Here is a 23166-nt window from a genome sequence, read left to right on the forward strand (position 1 = left end):
GAGGCAGGGAGGCGTTTCATTACTGAATTTGGCATCAGAAAATGAGCAGAAACCAACCATATGTCGTTCTGCAACTTGATGTGCTGACGTCAGTTACCGAAGCCATAGCATGGATCACAGTTCAGTTTTGAGACGATAGGAGTAGCACGCACGCAACCGATCTCAGCTTATGTGCAACCAGTTCTAACCGCTGGAACTGTCCAAACTACGTGTGGATAAAATTTTGTCCTTGCGCGTAACCGATCGAAATCCTGGGCACCACCGTCGACGTAGCGGCCATAACCACTCACGGTTGCGACCCTCGCCTGCCCTGCCCAGCTGCATGCGAAATCCCACGATAAGCATCGAACCATGGAAGATATGAGCCCAGACGCTACCATGCACCATGCACGCACGCATGAAGAGTCATCTCGTTCCTATAAATACAGTGGGATTCCGAGGCGAAGCAGCAGCCATGCACGCACTTGCACTTCTTTGATCCTCCTATATCCTACAGGTGCATAGCTCTCCCAGAGGCCATGGCGTCGCCGCTCTCCGCCCCTTCTTTGGTTAGTGTTGCTACCTTGTCAGTGATTAGTGATGCATTTTGAAGTGCAGAGTGTGTGATGTTGGATTTGTTACGTGCAGATCATGGAGGAGGAAGGGCGGTTCGAGGCGGAGGTGGCCGAGGTGGGGGCGTGGTGGAACACGGAGAGGTTCCGGCTGACCAAGCGCCCCTACACCGCCCGCGACGTGGTCCTCCTCCGCGGCACGCTCCGCCAGAGCTACGCCTCCGGCGAAATGGCCAAGAAGCTCTGGCGCACGCTCAAGGCCCACCAGGCCGCCGGCACGGCCTCGCGCACGTTCGGCGCGCTCGACCCCGTGCAGGCACGCAGCGCACTTGGTTATCCCACAATGATCCGTTCGACCTGTACTGTACGTACGTCTCGCTGAGGAATTTTCCCGTGCAGGTGACGATGATGGCCAAGCATCTGGACACCATCTACGTGTCCGGGTGGCAGTGCTCGTCCACGCACACCTCCACCAACGAGCCGGGGCCGGACCTCGCGGACTACCCCTACGACACCGTGCCCAACAAGGTCGAGCACCTCTTCTTCGCCCAGCAGTACCACGACCGGAAGCAGCAGGAGGCGCGCATGTCTCTGCCCCGCGCCGAGCGCGCCCACGCGCCTTTCATCGACTTCCTCAAGCCCATCATCGCCGACGGCGACACAGGCTTCGGCGGCGCCACTGCCACTGTCAAACTCTGCAAGCTCTTTGTCGAGCGCGGGGCAGCCGGGGTCCACCTGGAGGACCAGTCGTCCGTGACCAAGAAGTGCGGGCACATGGCGGGGAAGGTGCTCGTCGCCGTCTCGGAGCACGTCAACCGCCTCGTCGCCGCAAGGCTCCAGTTCGACATCATGGGCGTCGAGACCGTCCTCGTTGCCCGCACCGACGCTGTGGCCGCGACGCTGATCCAGACCAACATCGACGCGCGCGACCACCAGTTCATCCTTGGAGCAACGAACCCGCGCCTCAAAAACCGGAGCCTCACGGCCATGCTCTCCGACGCCATGTCGGCCGGCAAGAACGGCAGGGAGCTGCAGGCAATCGAGGACGAGTGGACCGCCACGGCGCAGCTCAAAACCTTCTCCGAGTGCGTCAAGGACGCCATCGCGAGCCTCAACGCCACCGATCTGGAGAAGCAACGTAAGCTCCAGGAGTGGAGCAGCGCCACCAGCTACGACAAGTGCGTGTCCCACGAGCAAGCGCGCGACATCGCCGCGAGCCTGGGAGTCGGGTCCGTGTTCTGGGACTGGGATCTGCCACGGACCAGGGAAGGGTTCTACCGCTTCCAGGGCTCCGTCGCCTCCGCCGTCGTCCGCGGGCGCGCCTTCGCGCCGCACGCCGACGTGCTCTGGATGGAGACGTCGAGCCCAAACATCGCCGAGTGCACGGCCTTCGCCGAGGGCGTGAGGGCGGCCTTCCCGGAGGCGATGCTGGCCTACAACCTCTCGCCGTCCTTCAACTGGGACGCGTCGGGCATGACGGACGCCGACATGGCGGCGTTCATCCCGCACGTCGCCAGGCTCGGGTACGTATGGCAGTTCATCACGCTGGCCGGGTTCCACGCCGACGCGCTCGTCACCGACACGTTCGCGCGGGACTTCGCCCGGCGCGGCATGCTGGCGTACGTGGAGAGGATCCAGCGGGAGGAGAGGAGGAATGGGGTGGAGACTCTGGAGCACCAGAAGTGGTCGGGTGCCAACTTCTATGACAGGGTGCTCAAGACCGTGCAGGGCGGCATGTCCTCAACCGCAGCCATGGGAAAAGGCAAGTTGCCAATAAATCTTAATCTATTGACTAACTTTTCAGAGTTTTTGTCTCAATTGTTCATGCATGTTTTATACTATTTCAATATCTTTAAAGAAATAGATATATTACTTTTTTGTTCTTCTAACATTTTAACTAAATGTTTGGTGTTGCTTGCAGGGGCTACTGAAGAGCAGTTCTGGACTAAGCCTGAAAGTGAGAGCAGTAGCCAGCACGCTCTTGCCAAGTCCAGGATGTGATGAAGGTTGAGAAGGAATAATGATTAAGAAGAAAGCTCTAAGATAATTGGATAGAATAAAAGCGGCACGAGGGCACATCAGCTCTGGAAATAGATACGAATTGATCACTATAATTGGCATGGAATTGCCTAGCTATATATACTCCTACGAATTATGTCAGGCTCCAATTGGATATGTCAAATCGGGGTAAACTGTATTGACGATGTCTTTCATGTCGTCATTTTTTTCTTTTGAAAAGTGAGAGCTTCCCGGCCTCTGCATTAGAACGATGCATACGTCCATATTATTAATAAGCAAATAGGTTCAACTCAAATCTTGATGTCTCAAACAAAAGAACAAAAATGCTCACAAAGAGCAGAAAAATAAAAGTAAAGCCACAAACGGCTGGCGTAAAAAAGATAGAAAAACTACTTGCCTATCCTATTACATAAGTGTCATCCAAACCGGTTGAAAATAGTCCATGCTACCATTTTTCATTGGATAGATCCAGTAACCATATGCTCCCTGGCCTTTGTCAGAGTGAGTAGCGACCATATACGGATCAACGCAATGGCTCGGAAGATAACCTGTAAAAAAATAAATATTTGTTGTTCTGTTAAAGACCAAATCATTTCTGCATTCCAGACTGCCCATAATAAAGCACATACTCCTACACGAATGTGTCTGGCTGTATCGGAATCTATCCCCTCAAGCCACGTCCCAAATAACGTGTTGATAGTATTTGGAGAAGTAATATTAAAGGTTATGTGAACCGTCCGCCATAATTTTTTTGCCAACGGGCAGTCAAGAAAGAGGTGTTTGATGGATTCATCCTGATCACAAAAACTACATCTTGTAGATCCTGTCCAGTTACGTTTTGCCAAGTTATTCTTAGTTAAAATGACTTGTTTATGTACAAACCATATAAACACTTTAACTTTCAAAGGTATTTTGACTTTCCAAACATGTTTCGAACTAGGAATAGAGCTAGAATTGATAACATCCAGATACATGTATTTAACCGTAAACTCTCCATTCCTAGTTAGCTTCCAGCGCAACTGATCGGGCCGTTGAGAAAGCTGCACATCCATTAGTCTACGCACAAGATGGAGCCATGCTTCCCAACGGTTTCCGGCTAGCGTTCTCCTGAAGTGATTATCGAGAGGAGTGGACTGAAATACTGTCGCAACGTAAGCGTCTCTTCGTTGAACAATGCTATAAAGTGAAGGATATTGAAGTGCGAGGGGTGTTTCCACTAGCCATGTATCCTCCCAGAATCTCGTAGTGATACCGTTTCCGACTATAAACTTTGTCCTATTAAAAAAACTGATTTAACTTTCATCAGTCCTTTTCAAAAAGGCGAGTCTGTCGGCTTCATTGTCACTTGGGACAAAGTTTTAGAATAAAGGTACTTATTACGCAGAATTTGCGCCCTGTGGCCTCCGTCTCTACAGATAACTTATACAGCCACTTGCTGAGAAGACATATGTTCTTCATCTCAAGATTTTCAATACCTAGACCCCCTTGGTCCTTCGGTCGACAAATAATATCCCATTTAGCGAGTCTGTATTTTCGCTTAAGTTCATCACTCTACCAGAAGAAGCGGGAACGATAGAAGTCCGGCCTTTTCCGAACTCCAACTGGTACCTCGAAAAAGGACAAGAGAAACATGGGCATACTCGTAAGTACCGAATTATGAGAATTAATCGGCCTCCGTACGACATTAGCTTGCCCTTCCAGCAGCTCAGTTTCTTCTCAAATCGATCCTCAATGCACTTCCATTCTCTATTTGTCAGCTTACGATGGTGAATTGGTATACCCAAATACGTGAAAGGTAAAGCCCCCAATTCGCACCCGAACAATTGTTTGTAAGCAACTTGTTCCCCATTAGCTCTTCCAAAACAGAACAATTCGCTTTTATGAAAGTTAATCTTTAACCCGGTCAATTGTTCGAATAAGCATAACACCAGCTTCATGTTTCTCACTTTTGCCAAGTCATGCTCCATGAAGATGATAGTATCATCGGCGTACTGTAAGATAGACACACCTCCATCAACTAGATGAGGAACCAGGCCACCTACCTGACCAGCATCCTTACCCCTTCCTATTAGAATCCTCAACATGTCGACTACTATGTTAAACAGAATAGGGGACATCGGATCTCCTTGTCTCAGGCCCTTATGTGTCTGGAAGTAAAGACCTATGTCGTCATTCACTTTAATTCCAACACTCCCTTTTTGCGTGAAAGATTCTACCTGGTGTCTCCAGGCCTGATCAAAACCTTTCAAACGCAATGCCTGTTGAAAAAATTGCCATTTGACTTTATCGTACGCTTTTTCAAAATCCACTTTGAAAACAACCCCGTCTAGTTTTTTCGTGTGAATTTCATGGAACGTTTCATGAAGGACCACAACTCCTTCTAGGATGTTTCTGTCCGACATGAAAGCAGTTTGGGACGGCTGCACCAAAGAGTGTGCAATCTGCGTGAGTCTATTAGTCCCAACCTTGGTAAAATTTTTAAAACTTACGTTAAGAAGATAGATCGGCCTGAACTGCTTAATTCTCACAACCTCTATTTTCTTAGGAAGCAAAGTTATCGTTCCAAAATTCAGATGAAACAATTGAAGCTGTCGGAGAATAAATCATGGAACATTAGTATCAAATCCCCTTTAATAATATGCCAGCACTTTTTATAAAACTCCTTTATTGTTCTTCATCTGTGAAATAGGTTCAAATACCTTTTTCTCCGAAAATGGGGCGGTCAAAATATCATTCTCATCCGCAGCAAGTTGAGGAACATCCTCAACCCTCGACTCATCCAAGGATACGAAATTATCCTCCGGAGGCCCAAACAGCTGCTTGTAGTAATTGGTTATGTATAATTTTAGGTTTTCCTGTTCTAAAATCGTCCCCTTGTCTTGCTCAAGCTGAAAGATTCTTTTCTTTCTGTGCTTGTCATTGGCGATCATATGAAAGAATTGAGTGTTAGCGTCCCCTTGGACAACTTTGCGAACTTTAGCTCGCAATGCCCATTTCAATTTCGCCTCTCGCAGGAGTTCTTTCAATCTCATCTCTGCGTCTACTTTAGCATGTAGCTCCGTGGTCTCTAGAATTGTGGACTCGGCTTTTAAATCTAGGAACTGAATAAGTGTAAGGAGCCTCTCCTTTTCCACCTTATAAATCCCACTAAGATGCTTAGCCCACCCACGGAAGAAACTTCTTAAGTGCCTTATCTTATTCTGCCATCTTTCGGGTCGTCACTGAATTGGATAAGTCAATTGCTATTGAAACGCTTATGTATGTCAACTCAAACAAGCCTTCCATCAATATAAGAGTCTCCATTTTGTGGCAAGATTTGTTTGTAATCAGGACAATGAAGTTCTTAGAGCTCTAAGCAACTGTTTCTTGGTTCCACCTTATAGATTTAAAAATTGTCGCATGCCAAACCATACGTATCACTGTAACTAAGTACATAAATAAATGATTAAAGCACCCTCAACTAAGTAGTAGGAGTACATCAGAAAGGCTCACTCAAGTATATCAATTATTAAGTGGATAAAGCATGTTTTGCAAATTGCAGCATGCGTCCCACAAAGGGATTTTTTTTTTCTACTTAGCCCAAGGCTTTAGAACTGAAAGCACGATAATCACCGCGATGATGAGAAGCATGATAATTGCGATCATCATGCACTTCCTTGACTTCTTCTGCAGGCTCTTGGCGCTGCGCAACGCTTCGGTCCCAGTTTGCACGTGGTTTACAGCATTCTGAACCTGGGAGTTGAAACGCAGCAGCAAGCATGAACATCTAATAACTTTACAGAATTCTCAGTAGGATCGGCAAAACAGAAAGCAAAAGGAAAAGATGTAATAGACCTGGCTCTCTATGTTATCCAATATCTCTCCTTGTGCATCGACAAGCGCTGCCATGTCTGCAAAAATCTGAATCCACAATGTTAGATGCCATTGGTAAACTATGAACAAGAACATGTGAAATCGCTGGAGGTTTGGATGAAGTCTTGATTTTGGACCAACGATCTAACATTGTTAATTATAAGTGAAGACAGTACATCAGACCGAAGAAACCGAAACAAAAATTCTTTTTCGAAGAAACCGATAAAGAACATTGGTAAAGTATGACCAAGAATATGTGAAAACAATAGAGGTTCGGTTGATATCTTGATTACTATTTTTTGCAAAAAAAAAAGATCGAAGAAACCGAAACAAAAACGACAAACAAAGAACATTGACAAACTCTAAAATTACAACAAAGCTCTCTGAAGTTTTGATATTTGACCAAGAGCTAAACGGAAAGGCGCAGTCTGCCAAAAATTACCTGTTGCAATTCTAGAAGCTTTTTTTCAATATCCACCACTACATCATGCCGTTCCTGAATTTCTTCAACCGTGGCCATAATCTTTTCGCCGATGGCAATTTATAAAAAATGAATCAAGAATCATCAGACTCGACAACATGAGGTTAGCAACACAAGTTGTTGGGGGACAGAATAAACCACAATCAACCTGCCCTCGGCCGATTCCTTGAATAGCCTTCTCAAAGATCTGCTCGCTGCTTCCGGTCTCAATCAGGTTATCAATCACCTAGTCATGTTTTCATGACACGTTGAATTCAGAAAGACAGATGCATTTTTCATTTTCCATGTACAAAATGTAATATGACTAGCATCCTCACCTCATCAGAAGGCTTTGTTCCAGTGACTGCGGTTCCAACATTTAGGTTTATCAAAAAACGGTAGCAAGACGATTTAAACTGAAATTATAGATCAACACGAGCATAATGCATTAAGAATAAAGCTCTCCTGACCTGTGAAGAACCTTCTCTCAACGACTTCTCGATACTCTTGCTGGATAGTTTGCCTCAAATTCTGTAAAAATGTGGATTAATATAGTGCATGCTCCTTGTTTGTTTCGGCGCAGAAGATGGGCAGTGAGTTAGATAACCAAACCTGGAAATCGTTCATTCTTTCTTTAAGCCTCTTCTTCAGTGCACTGCAATCATCAAAAGCTAGCAAAGTATCACCGTTTTTGTTGGTGGAAAAAGCACTACATTAAACTTTTCCCTGACAGCCTAAAATGATTTTGGACTAGCTCATTTTATTTTATTTTTGAAACAAGAGGACTAGCTCATTATTAAACTGGTATAGGTCCGCCGTCCCGGAAAGAACTGGAATGTAGCCAGCTTATTATGTCACATATTGTTTTCTGCGGTCATTGGAGGGTCAGTATTTTTAGAGATTAACTATATGGTTTTGCTGTCTAACAAGTTGTCCTAGCACCAATCAATTATTTATATGCACTAACCTGCTGTCGATGATTAAATTTACTCAAGAAAGGGACGGATATCTTACATGGTCATCGACATCCTCGATCGATCTACACTTGTGCCCTTCCCACAACCTGGCTTCTTCCTGTTAGCAAGATTCTGGAAACAGAAAAGGTGAGTGAAACCTGAACATTCTCTTAGTCAGGTGAATTCAGGTGCTGCTGAACTAGAAAGGTTAATGCCAGTCAGTACATTTCTGTCCATTTGCTCTAGCTTCACTTTTATGCTTCGTGCGATCTTCCCCACTTCATCGATGTCTTTCTCCATGCGTCCCTTGATTGCTGGAAGATGCATCATTTAAACGCTCCGCGTATATCTTACCACATTACCACTCAGAAATGCAATCAGTACATATATACAAGTAAAGGATGGAGTTCAAACCTTTCATTGCAGAGGCCTTAGTGGCTGATTTTGACTCCTCGTTGGCTTCCTGCAGGTGGAAAGAAAGAATTAATTTTCCTTGTCAATAGTACAAGTTAGAGACTAAGGTGATGGCAAGATGTAACTAAATATTGTTTTAAAAAGGAAAAGAGCTCATGTCTGAAACGTCTGAAACAAAATTTACCTGAAGTTTCTGAACTATATTAGACATCTTGTCCAGCAGCATCTCGATCTCTTTGACCTATATCACGACAGCTTACTTTAAGAATGTAGGACGATGATTTTCTACAGTTAATAGCACTTACACAAATTGTCCTCTCGCTGCACAACTGAGGTTGCCATCAAAATACATCGAAACTTTGATGCTCATGGACTAGATAACGTACCTCTTTGAAGAAGTCTTCGAGTCCATAATCTGATTTGTCCTTGGAGTTCTGGCGCCCCATCTCGATGTCCCTCTCCTTTGGGGGCTTCGCGTCCATTTCAAAAGAATCCTACGATCCAGTTGATCGAAAGCATCAACAATCATACAGTAATTGCAAGTTCCACCCATTTACTGAAGGTTCCAACCAATAGGATTTGGACGTATGACCGATTACTTTTCACGTTTGACTTATCTGGAAATCAATCAGGGTTATGCAGCACGTCTAGTTATTGATCTATGATGACATTAGTAGAAACCAAACGAACTTTCTTTGTTCGAAAAGGAGGATGAAACCCGGGGCCTAAGAAGAAACGAACTGTAAAGCAGTTGGCGGCACGAACTGTATCTACATTCGTTGAATTACGGCCGCTGACAGAGAGAAAACGAAGAAGCAGCGCAAGTAATAAGGAAGAAGAAAAGGAACCGCGTCATCTTGGACAGAGATTATCTTGTAAATTGTAAAGAACATTACCGTCAAAAGGTTGTTCATCTTGGCTTCCTGTGTGGAGAGAGAGAGAGGGAGAGAGGGAGAGAGGCGAAGGAAGATGAGATGAAGAAATGATGAGGTGACGGTGACTTTGGAAAGATCGTCCTGGTGTGGTGTGGAACGCCGGCCAACGATGGAACCAAATAACTATACCAGACAACTGGGTTTAGTAAAAATTAACAGCGACGTTAATTCGTTTCTTTGCTTGCCGTCTAGGGGGGACAGCGATTGCGTGCGTCTCCGTGGAAAGTGGAAACAGCCACGGTGACTGTTTTTCTTTTCTTTCTGAGATATAAACCTGCTGACTGTTGTGCTGCAACCGGCAACTCCGCTGTGCGGTCTCCTTACTGTCGCGGTTTACTCCCACGTTAACGCTCAATGCGACCACCGCATAATGCAGCAAAAAAAAAAACAACCCAAAATCACTAGTTAAGAGTTATCGTCACTTGTCGTAACTAAAAGTCTTTTTTTCTATATTCATTTATTCAAAATATTTTATCTCTTCAATTGTGCGTTAGAATTTCGAACTATTTTCACCATTGGATTACTCATGTCGAGATCTTCGATCTCATATTAATAGGTTTCGACAAACTTTTTTTCCACAAAAAATATCAAAATGAGCTGGAGCCGAGAGCACGCTTTTTCCCCTTTTTCTTTTCAAGAACCATAACTGTGCTTCTCGTAGAAGCACATGATTTTTTTTTCTTTTTTCGAGAAGTATAGTTATGCCTCTCCCGAAAGCAAATATGTGCTTCTTGCGAAAGCACAGTTTTTCATTCTAAGAAACACAGGTATGCTACTCGCAGAAATGAATATGTGCCTCCTTGAGAAGCAACATGTGCTTCTTTTGGAAGCACATTTGTTTTTCAAGAAGCACAACTGTACTTTTTGCAGAAGCACACCTGTGTCTCTACGAGAAGTAGAGTGTTTCCTGTGAAAGCATAGATTTTTTCCCTTTATGTTAAGCATAATCGTGCTTCTCTTGAAAGAAAATATGTGCCTTTACGAGAAGCAAATCCGTATTTCTCATGAAAACACATTCTTTTTCTCTCGCAAAAGCAAATTTGCCTCTCATGAAAGCACATATTTTTTTTTCTTTTCGAGAGGCACATCTGTACTTCTCCCGGAAGCCAACTTGTGCCTACACGAGCTTCTCAGGGGAGCACAAATTCTCACATTAGCTAATTTGTGCCTCTACAAGAAGCAAATATGTGTTTCTCGTGAAAGCATACTTTTTTTCACAGAAATAAAATTTCATGATTTTTTCCTCCAAAATGTATGAAAAACCGTGCCAAACCGATTTTTTTTAAATAACACCAAGAAACAATCTAAAACCTGAAAACTCATACAGAAAAATAAAGGAAACAAAATTCCGAGGGAGGGGCAGCACGCGACATGTGGCGGCAACTGAACGCACCATTTGTCTTGCTCTAAGGGCACAAAAAATGAGCCCTGGAGGTCCGGAATACCCTGCAATGGTATCATTTGAAGCCAGGAGAAAGTGGTTCCACTTGGCAGGCCCAGTAAAGGTAACCTCGGGAAAAAAATTCATGCGGCTTTTATCAACACTATTTCTGTGTACGATTTATGGCAATGATTTTTCATGAAAATGTTTTTGAAAGTTTAAAAAGGTTGTAAATTTAGAAAACTTTACAAATATTATTTAATTTTGGTGAATTTTCAAAACATCTTTGCTAATCTAAAAATGTTGCATAATTTAGAAGAAGTTCACAAAATTTCAAAATGTTCCAAGTTTTAACAAAAAATGTTCGCAATATAAAAACTATTTCTGAATTTTGGTGATAATATAAATAATAGTCAAAAAATAAAATGTCCATATATTTAAAATATGCTCGTGTATTTGAAAAAAGCATGAATTTGGAAATATTCATGAGTTTTAAAAATGTTCACGCAGTTTGAAAGTGTTCATGAATTCAAAAAATATTCATAAAATCAAAATTGTTTTTGAAGCTAAAATAGAAAAGGAACAAAAATGGTAAGATAAAATAAAAATAAAAAAATAAAATAGGAATAAACACCAAATAGATACCTAGCAAAGAAACACATAAAAGAAGAAAAAACGGCCTGAGGCTTCTACAAACTGGGTGAAAATTTCCGAAAACCGCCACCAAGAGCTTTGTAGTCCGCAAATGGGCCGACACACTAGCGTTGTTGTGTCATCAATTTGGTTGACACGTATCACAGTAGGTAACACATATCATTCTTGTCTAAACAAGGTAATACATATCATTCGCTGGGGACCTCCTATACAATGCTTTGTGTGTCGAATTGCCCTTAGTTCTCACATGCGTGAGCTACTGGGCCAACCCATTAAGCCAAGTCCCTCCTACCACGTTTTATGTAACGAGCGATGTAAAAATACTGCAAAAGGGGACCCGTTCGTGAGAACTCGAGCTCGGGACCCCTGCCACTCGACCTGATGAATGCTTGTGATGTTATATAGCGCGGAAAATATAAGAACACACAACAGTGTTGATATATATAAAAAATAAGAATTACCTAAAAACTTTTCTTGAAATTTTTTGAACAATTTTGAAATCCTGAATATTTTTTGAATTTAAGAACCAAATTTCAAAAACATTTTAAAAGTTGACCATAGTTTTCAAACATAAACATTCTTAAAATGCGAACATTTTCAAACCTATTTTTTAAAACACAAAAAGGTTTTGGAATTCCCAAACATTATTTGAATTTATGAACAACATTTGTAAAATCAATTTTTTTATGAAATTTCAAAAAAATGTAAAAGCAGGAGCATTTTTGAATTTACAAACATTTTTAGAAAACATGCAAATTTTTCGAAATTCCCTGAACTTTATTTGTATTTGTGAAAAAAATAGAAAACCTTGAGTATTTTCCGAATATGCAAAGAAATTTTAATAAAGGGGAATTTTTTTAGAAATTCCCTAATATTTTTCGAATTTTTGATTTCTTTAAATATGGACAACAATTGAATACAGGAACATTTGTTGAACTTCTTAACAAATTTTGAGAATCGCAAACATTTTTTCGAATCCTGAACTTTTTTTTGAATTCATTATTTTTAAAAACAATTGGAACATTTTTCGAAGTTTTGAACACTTTATGAAAAACACAAACAATTTTGGAACATATTAAAAAAATAGCATAAATAAACTTTTAAACCGAAAAAAGTAAATCAAACGGAAAGAAAAAGAAAAAGGAGAGAAAGGAAAAAAATTAGGAAAAAAATTACAACACATGAACAGTTTTTGAAATTATGAACAATTGTTTGAAAACACTACTATTTTTTAAAACATGGATATTTTTTGCAATTCCCAAACATTTTTTTAGTTTGTGAACAAAATTTTAAAATGCACACATTTTTTTGAAATTTTAAACTTTTTGGAGAAGAAGGGAACAATTTTTGAAATTCATTTTTTGGGGATTTCCAAAAGAAGTTTGAAACAAGTTTTTTTTTAAATAATGAACATTTTTTAATTTCTGATAAAAAGATATTTTGCGACTTTGATAAAATGTTTCCGATTTAAAAAGCTGATTGCAAATTAGAAACGTTTGCAGATTGGAAAAATATTTGGTAACTGAAAATGTTTGAGAAATTCTAAAATGGATAAAACAAATTAGCAAAAAGGAAAAAAGAAATGAAAAAACTAGAAGAAAAGCAAAAGAAAGAAACGAAAAATGGAAAGGGAAAAAGGGAGAAAAAGAAGGATGAAACCAGGAGGAAAGGTACAAAAACAACCCCTCCCCCCCCCCCCCCCCCCCAACCCATTTTTTACTTCCAGACATTTTGGATGATGTAACTCTGTTTTAAGTTGAATAAAGTGAGCCAAATGGCTTTCCCCTAAAAAACAAATCTGGATACTGTCAACTGAAATGTTTTGGGACCTTCCTAAAACTATCAGACACCGAAACATTAGTGGGCCAACCCACCTAGACATTGTACAGGCAGGGGAGAGGATGTGTGTTCGGTCGACACTCCTCGTCCTACATGGGAATATGATATGCCATCATCGCACATGCTCGACGGAGAAGCAAGAAAGATTGAGGGCCCCGATGGAGTAGTTGGGTTGGCGTTGAAGAATCAGCCAACCTTGTTCATCCATCCAGGATCTACCTTGCTCGCTCGATTCGTCTACGTGTATGCTCCGCTGGCAACATCTCCGTATTTCGGCAAATTGTCAACCTAACACACATAGCGAGACACGATGGGCCGGCCCAACTAGTGTTAGTTTGCTTCTATTTTTAGGAAAGTTTGGGTCCTGTTTTAGAAACGTTCTATAATTCTCCATTCTGGTTTTTTATTTTTCTTTCTTTTCTTGTTTTCTCTACTACCTTTCCTTTTCCTCCTTTTTTCTTTTCCATTTATTTTGTTAGTATTTTTCTTGGAAAAAGCATGAAATTATTTAAAAATGTTCGTAAAATTTTAAAATCATTCATAAAAAATTGAAAATATGTTAAATTTTATAGAAAATGTTTATGTTTCTCCTCAAAAAGAATTCACAAAAGTTTTAAAAATGTTCGCTTTTTCCAAAAAGTGTTCTCTATTTTTCAAAATAGTCTTCCCTTTGTAAAATAATAATTTCTTGTTTTTGGAAAACCAAATAACCCTATGTAAACTAATAAAACCGAAAAAACCAAATACCATAGGCGTCAAGTGCCCTTTTGTGAATTGTTGAAATCTAGACGCGGAGTGCATCACACATGAGCTCTCAGTAGCACACATGTCGTGAGCCATTTTTATGTCAAATTTTGTATAATATTTTTTTCATGTTTCCTTTTCAATTTTAGTTTGTTTTTAATTTTATTTTAGAATACCGCTTACCCTTACTAGTTCACCTTTCTTATGGGCGTCTTATTCATGATGGGATATTGGCACTTCATGAAACTGTTCAGAGGGTTAAGGTTCAGCGCCATAAAGGTGTGTTCCTTAAGATGGATTGCCAAAAGGCCTATGGTTGCTCAGACTAGTCCTTTCTCCGTAAAGTTCTTGAGCGGAGGGGGTTCGATGATCCTTGGTGTTGATGGATCATGCAGATGGTGATAAGTGGTAGCATCTCCATCAATGTTAATGGGGAGGTATGCCCCTATTTTAGGTCTTCAAGCGGGGTGGGGCAGGAGCATCATATTTTCCCTCCTCCTCTTTAACTTGTGGTTGACGCTTTGGTAGCCATCCTGGATAAAGGTAGGATGGCCGGCCACATCTAAGGTGTGGTTGGTCGTATTATTCATGTAGGAGGTGTGACTCACCTCCAATATGTGGATGATACGATGATCATGATGAAGGGGTTAGATCTGGATATCATCGATCTTAAGTTCCTTCTCGTCCTCTTTGCAGCCATGTCGGGCCTTAAGATGAACTTTGATAAGACTCAAGTTGTGATCATGGGGTTTTCGTCTATGGATCAACATTGGATTGTGGACAACCTTAATTGTAGGTTGTCCTCCTTCCCCATCATATACTTGGGGACGTCGATCCAAATCCGGGACATTGACCCACTTATGAAGGGTGTTGCATTAAAGTCGAAGCTGTGGCACGGAAGATTCATCTCCAAAAAGAGTAAACCCATGATTATATACTCTTGTCTCTCTAGTCTCTTCATGTATGTGATGCGATTATATATTATATGCAAAGAAGGATGCATAGCTCCTTTCACAATGATGTATCACGATTCATCTGGCAAGCGACCAATGGGCGCCAGAAACACCACATGGTTAATTGGGAGAATATCTACTTGCTTACGAACATAGGGGACTATGTATCTGCAACTGCAGAATACAGGTATACTACAGTTTACAGTTGCCGCAAGGTAAACATATTACTGGTGCTGACAATTGTATGATGTGACTTAGTACAAGACAAGACAAAAGACAATCATTACACTAGTATATGTGCATCCTCGAAAGAAGGAAAATAAAGAAAAACACTAAATATTGGTGCCACCATCAATGTAAGTGGTGGTTCCGAACAGCCCAAGGTGATAAGCGTCGACCAAATTCGGCATTTGACTAGGTCACGACTTAAGAGCACATCTAGCCAAGAGCAGTGGACTTATATATAGAAAAACAACAGTGTTTTTTTTTTGAAACTATAGAAAAACAACAGTGTTTTTTTTGAAACAATCGCAAGTTGCAACTTGCAGAAAGAATCATTAGTACAAGTTGGCGGCTTTTCTTTTGAAAAGGAGGATTACCTCCGACCTCTGCATCAATCAATGAATGCAGCCATATTATTAGAAAACGTATCAAAGTCTTAATATTCATGTAGGCTCAAAATCCAAGCAAAAGAAAGAAAACAAATATGTAAAGCGCCACATCCGGCGATAAAGAATAGGCTACGATGCCTACACACCTAGCCTATTATTAGCTCGCCATCCAAATCGGCTGAAGATAGCCCGTGCTACCGTCTCCTAGCGGTTGCACCCAATAACCATAAGCTCTCTGTAGTCCGCATGAGTAAGTAACGACCACATACGGATCCAGGCTATAGCTCAGTAGATAACCTGCAAAAAGTTAGTGAATTTTTTTCCATAAAAAACATATCATCCCTATCCGAATATGTTTAGTTGTGTGTATGTCTACTCCATTAAGCCACGTCTCAAATAACGTGTTTATACTCATTGGAGGATGCATGTTAAAAGCTATATGAATGGGTCGCCGTAACAATTTTGCAAGTGGACACTCGAGAAAGAGATGTTTAATTGTTTGGTTTTGATCGCAAAAACATCACCTGGGATTACCAACCCAATTTCTTTTCAGCAGATTATCTTTGGTCAAGATGACTTCTTTATGGACGAACCACATAAAGATCTTGATGCGGAGTGGAACTTTAATCTTGCATATGTGTAAAGACCTTGACAATGTCCCGGAATCAATTAAGTCCAAATACATGGATTTCACAGAGAATAATCCATTCATGGTTAACTTCCAACTAATTTTATCCGCCTGGTCTGTAAATTGAACATCCATCAACCTATGGACCAGGTATAACCAAGCATTCCAGCATTCCCCTATAAGAGATTTTCGAAATTAGATGTTAAGTGGCACTGAGTTTAATACTGTGATAACATAATCCTCCTTATGTTGCACAATATTATATAGGGAACGGTATTGTAAAGCCAAAGGGGTCTTCCTTAGTCATGTATCCTTCCAGAATTTAATAGTGGTACCAGTATTAATTAGGAACTTCACCCGCTGAAAGAAAGATACTTTTGTCTTCATTAACCCTTTCCAAAAGGGTGAGTCTATTGGCCTTGCATTCACCTGAGCCAAAGTCTTAATATGTAGGTATTTATTCCGCAAGATTTGTACCCCATGTCTTCGGTCTCAGTAGATAGTCTGTATAGCCATTTGCTAAGCAAATATCTATTTTTTACCTCTAAATTCTTGATCCCTAACCCACCCTGGTCTTTTGGTCTACACATGATATCCCATCTAGCCAGTCTATATTTCTTCTTGGCCTCATCACTTTGATCTGTAAAAGTCTAATTTTTTCCGTACACCTACCGGTACTTCAAAGAAAGATAAGAGGAACATCGGCAAACTCGTCAAAACCGAGTTAATCAACACCAGCCGCCCTCCGTAAGACGTTAGCTTGCCCCTCCAGCTGCTTAATCTTTTTTCAAAGCTATCTTATATACATTTCCATTCTTTGTTCATTAACCGTCTATGATGAATTGGGATCCCTACATAACTAAAAGGTAAGGATTCCATTTCACAACCGAACATGTTTCTGTAATTGTCTTGTTCTTCTTTAGCTCTCCCAAAGCAGAACAATTTGGTTTTATTGAAGTTGATTTTGAGCGCAGACAGTTGCTCAAAAAAGGCATAAAATAAGCTTCATATTTTTAACTTTTGCAAGATCATGTTCCATGAAAATAATAGTATCATCTGCGTATTGTAGGACGGAGACGCCCCCCTCTACAAGATGGGGACCGAGGCCTTCTACTTGACCACTCTCTTTAGCCCGACTAATAAGTACTGCCAACATATCCGCTACAATGTTAAACAGCACATGAGACATGTAGTCTCCTTGACGTAGCTCCTTACGTGTCTGGAAATAATGACCAGTGTCATCATTGACTTTTATCCCGACGCCGCCTTTCTGTATGAATGAATCAACCTGAGATCTTGAGACTTCGTTGTACCCCTTCATACGTAAGGATTGCTATAGTAAGGGCCATTTGACCTTATCATACGTCTTTTCAAAATTCACTTTGAAGACAATCCCATCTACTTTCTTCGAATGAATTTTGTGTAATATTTCATGTAGAATTACCATTCCTTCTAAGATTTGTTGTCCTGGCATAAAAACAGTTTGAGTGGGTTGCATAGCCGAATGGTCTGGACCGATATATCCACAGTGGGTTGCACAGCTGAATAGTGGGTTGGCACAAATATCTTAAAGCTTACATTGAAAAGACATATCGGTCTAAACACAGGCGGCTTGATTCGTAGTTCCCAACAAATCCGGAGTCTGGACTGCCTCCAAACGGCGACGTCGCCGATCGCTTCGATGTCTCCGGGCCGACGCACATCATGTCCACAGTGGGCGCCGCCGCGCCGGCCACTCTCGCGTAATGATGATTGACTGGTATGTTACACTCTCGCGTAACGCCTGTCGTGCCGTGACATGCTCTTCTCTGCGGTTGGCAAGGAGAAGGAGCGGCCGCACCTCCTGCCGTCGGCGACGCTCGCGCACGCACTCCACCAGTGGTGGAAACCCACCAGCGAGCTCGGATCGAGCGACAGGCGTTATAGTTACCCTTGACCTTTGTGCATAAACTGGTGCCACGTTTGTCCTTGCTTCTATGTTCGTATCATTTTCTGAATGACGATCTTTGCACTTGTTAGTTACCCTTGATCCTTCGAGCATAAACCGATGCCATGTAATGCAAAGACAAAACCTTCGTGCCATACTTGTTAATTAGCCCAGTTAACTGTTTAGACAGAAATTCAATTTTTCTTGAGAAGTTAAAAGGATCAATATGTATTGAACATAAAGTCGGATTTATGATCCGTTTGCACATGTGCGTTCAATGTAACAAGGGCTTTGAAATAACATCAATGAAACATGGAACAAAAACGAGAAAACCTAGTAAAACTTGATAAGCACGAATGTTTATTATAAATTCATAATATTAAGTATTATTATGTCCACAAAAATAATCATATTGTTTCATTGTGGTTCACCATGTTCGGCAACATATCATCACTATGTTTCATACAGTTTCATCATGTTTTGGAACTTGAATTTTAAACTCATCAAAATATATTCAAAAGTGATATTGTTTCAAAGTCCTAATTGCAAGGAACATAGGGTTGCAAATGCATCATAAATTGAACTTGCGAAAGCTAAAGTAGATTCAAAATTTAATACATAACCCTCTGTTCCAAAATATAGCGCGTTCTCGGTTTTCGCGTTTCAACTTTGACCATAAATTTAACCAACGAGATCAACTGCGGTGGGAGCAAAAATTATACCAGTGAATTCGTATTCAAAAGAAGTTTTCAATTATATAATTTTTGCTCCCACCACAGTCGGTCTTGTTGGTTAAATTTATGGTCAAAGTTGAAGCACGAAAACCGAGGACGCGCTATATTTTGGAACAGAGGGTTATCTATATCTATATCTATATCTACACCAACATAAAAAGACCCAAAGGGCAGATCCAACTCATCTCGGCCATTGAATTATGTCAATCCAACGATCTAGACTGCTTCAATGGCGAGCGTAAAACGTGTTTAACATGCAATTAATATCATACCAAATTTTGCAATGATCATAGAATTAACATACAAATAATAGCATACCAAATATCTGCATGCAATTAATATATTACCTAAATATTAGCGCATTTACTACTGATATTAAATTGGTGTGGAGGCGGTGGTGTGGTGAGGAAAATAGAGAAGGAATGCATTGGTTATTCAAGAAGCCGCAGGTGAACAGCGTATTGGTTGGAACCTCCGTCCACCGTGGCCATAGAGCGACGACTCTGGTGTCGGTGAGGAATAGTTGCTGCTGAAAGAGGAAGCTACAATACAAGCTTCGATATCTGCACAATCCTGCATCGCGTGCATGCATAACCAGTCCGATGATAATTTTGTTGAAATAATTATGCATCTCTAGGATATCATTAGCAGGAACTGATTGCATCTAGATCACCTAAAAGCATGAACAGAGAAGGGCTCACGGTCGAAAAAGGGCCCATTAGCGCCCGCCGGCCCAGCAGGGAGCCGCGTGATGCTTTCAGTCGTCGGATCGAGCCGACGGCTCGGATCGCCCTGCAAACGAGCAAAACAGCCGGCTGGGTCAAAACCCTAGACCATTTCCCCTCCTCCTTCCCGATTCTCATTCTCTCGCAGCGGCGTTCGACGGCGGCCCGAAAGGCACGCCGGCCATGGCGGCGCGGCGGCTGCGCTCGCCGGAGCAGCATGTCGTCGACGACGTCCGGCGTGCTCCTTCGTCGAGCATGGTTGCTAGCGTCCGCATACATGGCGCATCAAGGAGGGAGGATGGGCGCCAGCCACCGCGGCATGAAGGGCGACGTCGACCTGTGCGGCGTCGGCCACACAGGGGGCACGTCCATTAGGGCGGCGGCGGCTCAAGTTCTTCCCGCGCGTCGTCCTGAGGACGGCGGCGTCACGACGTCTCCGCCCTCGCACCGCGGTGGACGCGGTGCGGGCCCTGAAGGGAAGAGGCGGCTACGCGGCGCATTAGGTGAGGATTCTCCTCATTTCTTCTCCAATTCATGTACATCAGTGCTTGATTTGAGGGAAAAACAGTCCTAATTGCTGAATTAGGGTTCTTACGAAATTGGGGATTTTTTTAGGGTTCTTGATGTGGGGATTCTACTGTTTGTATACTGTTTAGACCTCTACCTTCTAATTTGCTTATCAAAAGAAAAAAAAGAGATCAATACTTAAACATGATTGATTCTTATCAACCGTGACAGAACCATGAGCTTTAATCTTTAACATGGGTTAATTAAAAAAGAACTAACATTAACAGTAATGATCCGAAGCAAAATTAGGGTATCACATAATGATTTGCAGACGGCAATTGGCATGAACATCAAACAATAGCATGAGCATGGGGCTACAACTTTTAATCTTGATCATAAAACCCTAAACCTGACTTGATCTAAACTTGATGTTGATCTACAGGTCAATAATATAGGGACCTATTGCAATCAAACTTGGCGACTGATACCATTGTTGGAATAATTATGCATCTCTAGGATACCATTAGCAGGAACTTATTGCATCTAGATCACCTAAAAGCATGAACAAAGAAGGCTTTAGGGGATCATTACATGTCACGGCAGTGGACATGATTGTCTGCTTGGTGCAGGCTTGATGCAGGGGTGATGTAGTCGAGGTAGAGGTTCTCCTCGACGTCATGATTCCTTCAGGACGCCACCGGCACTGCCCAGGAACAGCGGCGGCGGCTGGCTTAGGTCTTCCCGTCGCTGCAGCACTCCCCCTGATCGGATGGGGTGAGAGAATATCGGGAGGAGAGTAAACCTTACGTGAATTGTTTTCTCGCAGGTGGCCAGCTCTCTCCCGTATCCTTTTAATATGGCGCTGGCGACAGGGGACCCAAAACCTGAGTTGGTTTTTGGGCACCCCCGATCAGGGCGCGTTAGTTCTGATCAAGGCTCACGTACATTGGTACGTGGACCCCTTCACTTATCGTTATCCCTTCTTTTTTCTGTTAGACTAATAGATCTAACTGGCATGTTTAAGCCGTCAGAGCAAAACCAACATTCTCCCCCTTGATCGTTAGGCTTAACTTCATTCGCCCATTCTACATAGGAATGATGTACCGAAGTGAGGTGTTACTACAGCTTGAAACGCTATAGAACCTCAACACTTATAGCACACCTGCCTATTTCGAAATGGAAAACATTTTGCTAATTGGGGAGTGGTTTATTTTAATGGTCCTCTTATTCCAGAATCATAAGGCTTCCAGTAGTCCCATGTCGGCAACATGCTCATGAAAAATACTGAGTGGTAAGCCTTTTGTTAGCGGATCCGCAAGCATATGCTTCGTTCTTATGTGTTTAACATCAACTGTTTGATATTGGATTCTATCTTTCACAACACGATACTGTATATCAATGTGTCTGGCAGCATTACCTGACCTGTTATTACTCGTATAGAAAACTATTGGTTCATTATCGCAGTACAATAAAATTGGTTCAGATATGCTGTCAACCACTTTAAGTCCGGGAATAAAATTCTTTAGCCATACAGCCTGCCCGGTGGCCTCATAACATGCTACAAATTCTGCTTGCATCGTAGATCCAGCAGTTAATGTTTGTTTGGAGCTTTTCCATGATATAGCTCCTCCCGCGAGTGTGAATATATAACTTGACGTGGATCTCTTACTATCCACACACCCGGCAAAATCAGAGTATGAATAACCAACAATTTCTAGGTTATCAGTTCTTTTATATGTAAGCATGAAATCCTTAGTTCCTTGCATATAACGCAAGACTTTCTTTGCGGCCTTCCAGTGGTCCGGTCCTGGATTTGATTGGTATCTGCCAAGCATCCCGGTTACAAAACATAAATCTGGGCGTGTACACACTTGAGCATACATGATGCTTCCGACAGCTGAAGCATAAGGAACCGACTTCATCTGATCAGTTTCATATTGGTTCCTCGGACATTAAAATGTCCCAAACTTATCGCCCTTAACTATAGGAGCAGGTGAGGGTGAGCACTTATGCATATTGAATTTTTTCAGTACTCTCTCAAAGTATGCTTTTTGAGATAGTCCTAACGTTTCTCTGGACCTATCTCGATGAATCTCGATGCCGAGGACATACAAGGCTTCACCAAGATCTTTCATATCAAAATTGGATGACAGAAAATTCTTGGTCTCATGCAGCGTATCCTTATCGCTACATGCCAACAATATGTCATCAACGTATAGGACTAAAAATGTGAACCTACTGCCTTTAAACTTAACGTATATGCAGTTGTCCACAACATTTTCGGTGAAACCAAAAGTTTTGATAATTTTATCAAACTTGAGGTACCACTCTCTTGAAGCTTGCTTCAAGCCATAAATTGATTTCTTTAGACGACATGCTAAATGTTCCTTCCCTTCCACAACAAAGCCTTCTGGCTGAGCTATGTAAATGTTTTCTTTTAAGACACCATTTAGAAATGTCGTTTTAACATCCATTTGGTGTAGTTCTAGGTCGGAATGAGCTGCTAATGCCATTATGATTCTGAAAGAATCCTTGGTTGACACAGGAGAGAAGGTTTGCTTATAATCGATGCCTTCTCTCTGTGTATACCCTTTTGCCACTAGCCTTGCCTTGAACCGTTCAACATTCCCTTTGGAATCATACTTGGTTTTGTAGACCCACTTGCAGCCTACTTTCTTAGCTCCATCGGGAACTTCTACTAAGTCCCATACGTCGTTTGAGCCCATAGATTTCAACTCATCTTCCATGGCAACCAACCATTTGGACGAATTTTCGCTTTTAATGGCTTCCTTATAGGAGGTTGGATCCTCCACCTTTCCCATATCATTCATGTCCTCCATTAGAAAAGTGATATAATCATCTGATATGGCTTTCTTCCTCTCACGCCGTGGTCTACCCATGGGCGGAGGTGGTGGTGGAACATCATCATTTTCATTATTTTCTTGGAGATCCTCATTTGTGTTTGGATTCTCATTATTAGTTTCTGGATCACTATTCGACTGAGAGACTGAACTGTGAGATTCAGGATCATCAGATGTCACATTTCTTCGTATTGGAAAAACAATCTCTTGGATAGTCGGGGATGGTACACAAACCCGCTTCTCCTCAAGATCGATCTCCCTTAAATTTGTGGCCTCATTATCCTCAAAAAATACCGCTTGTCTAGTCTCCACAAATTTGGTGGTGTGACTTGGACAATAAAAATGATATCCCCTTCCCCTATGAGGGTATCCAACGAAAAAACAACTAACTGCTTTTGGATCCAATTTCTTAAGT

The 23166-nt window shown here is 42.0% G+C and overlaps 2 protein-coding genes across 2 annotated transcripts; one reads left to right on the plus strand and one right to left on the minus strand.

Moving 5' to 3' along the window:
- The first annotated feature begins 293 nt into the window (after positions 1-293).
- ICL (isocitrate lyase) lies at positions 294-2818 on the plus strand. The gene is made up of 4 exons (XM_048700080.2): positions 294-548; positions 628-867; positions 951-2313; positions 2473-2818. The coding sequence occupies exons 1-4, from the start codon at positions 519-521 to the stop codon at positions 2550-2552; spliced, it is 1713 nt and encodes a 570-aa protein (XP_048556037.2). The 5' UTR covers positions 294-518; the 3' UTR covers positions 2553-2818.
- A 3075-nt stretch (positions 2819-5893) lies between these two features.
- LOC125541418 (syntaxin-132-like) lies at positions 5894-9256 on the minus strand. Its single transcript, XM_048704836.2, has 13 exons — positions 9149-9256; positions 8639-8746; positions 8437-8493; positions 8253-8301; positions 8064-8152; positions 7897-7970; positions 7495-7537; positions 7353-7413; positions 7221-7246; positions 7052-7129; positions 6865-6945; positions 6405-6470; positions 5894-6302 (listed from the first exon to the last, which is right to left on the minus strand). The coding sequence occupies exons 1-13, from the start codon at positions 9164-9166 to the stop codon at positions 6141-6143; spliced, it is 912 nt and encodes a 303-aa protein (XP_048560793.1). The 5' UTR covers positions 9167-9256; the 3' UTR covers positions 5894-6140.
- Between the last annotated feature and the right edge of the window lie 13910 nt (positions 9257-23166).

Source organism: Triticum urartu, chromosome 2A (genome assembly GCF_056163025.1).
Source record: "Triticum urartu cultivar PI428250 chromosome 2A, HENAU_Tu73, whole genome shotgun sequence".
NCBI lineage: Eukaryota > Viridiplantae > Streptophyta > Magnoliopsida > Poales > Poaceae > Triticum > Triticum urartu.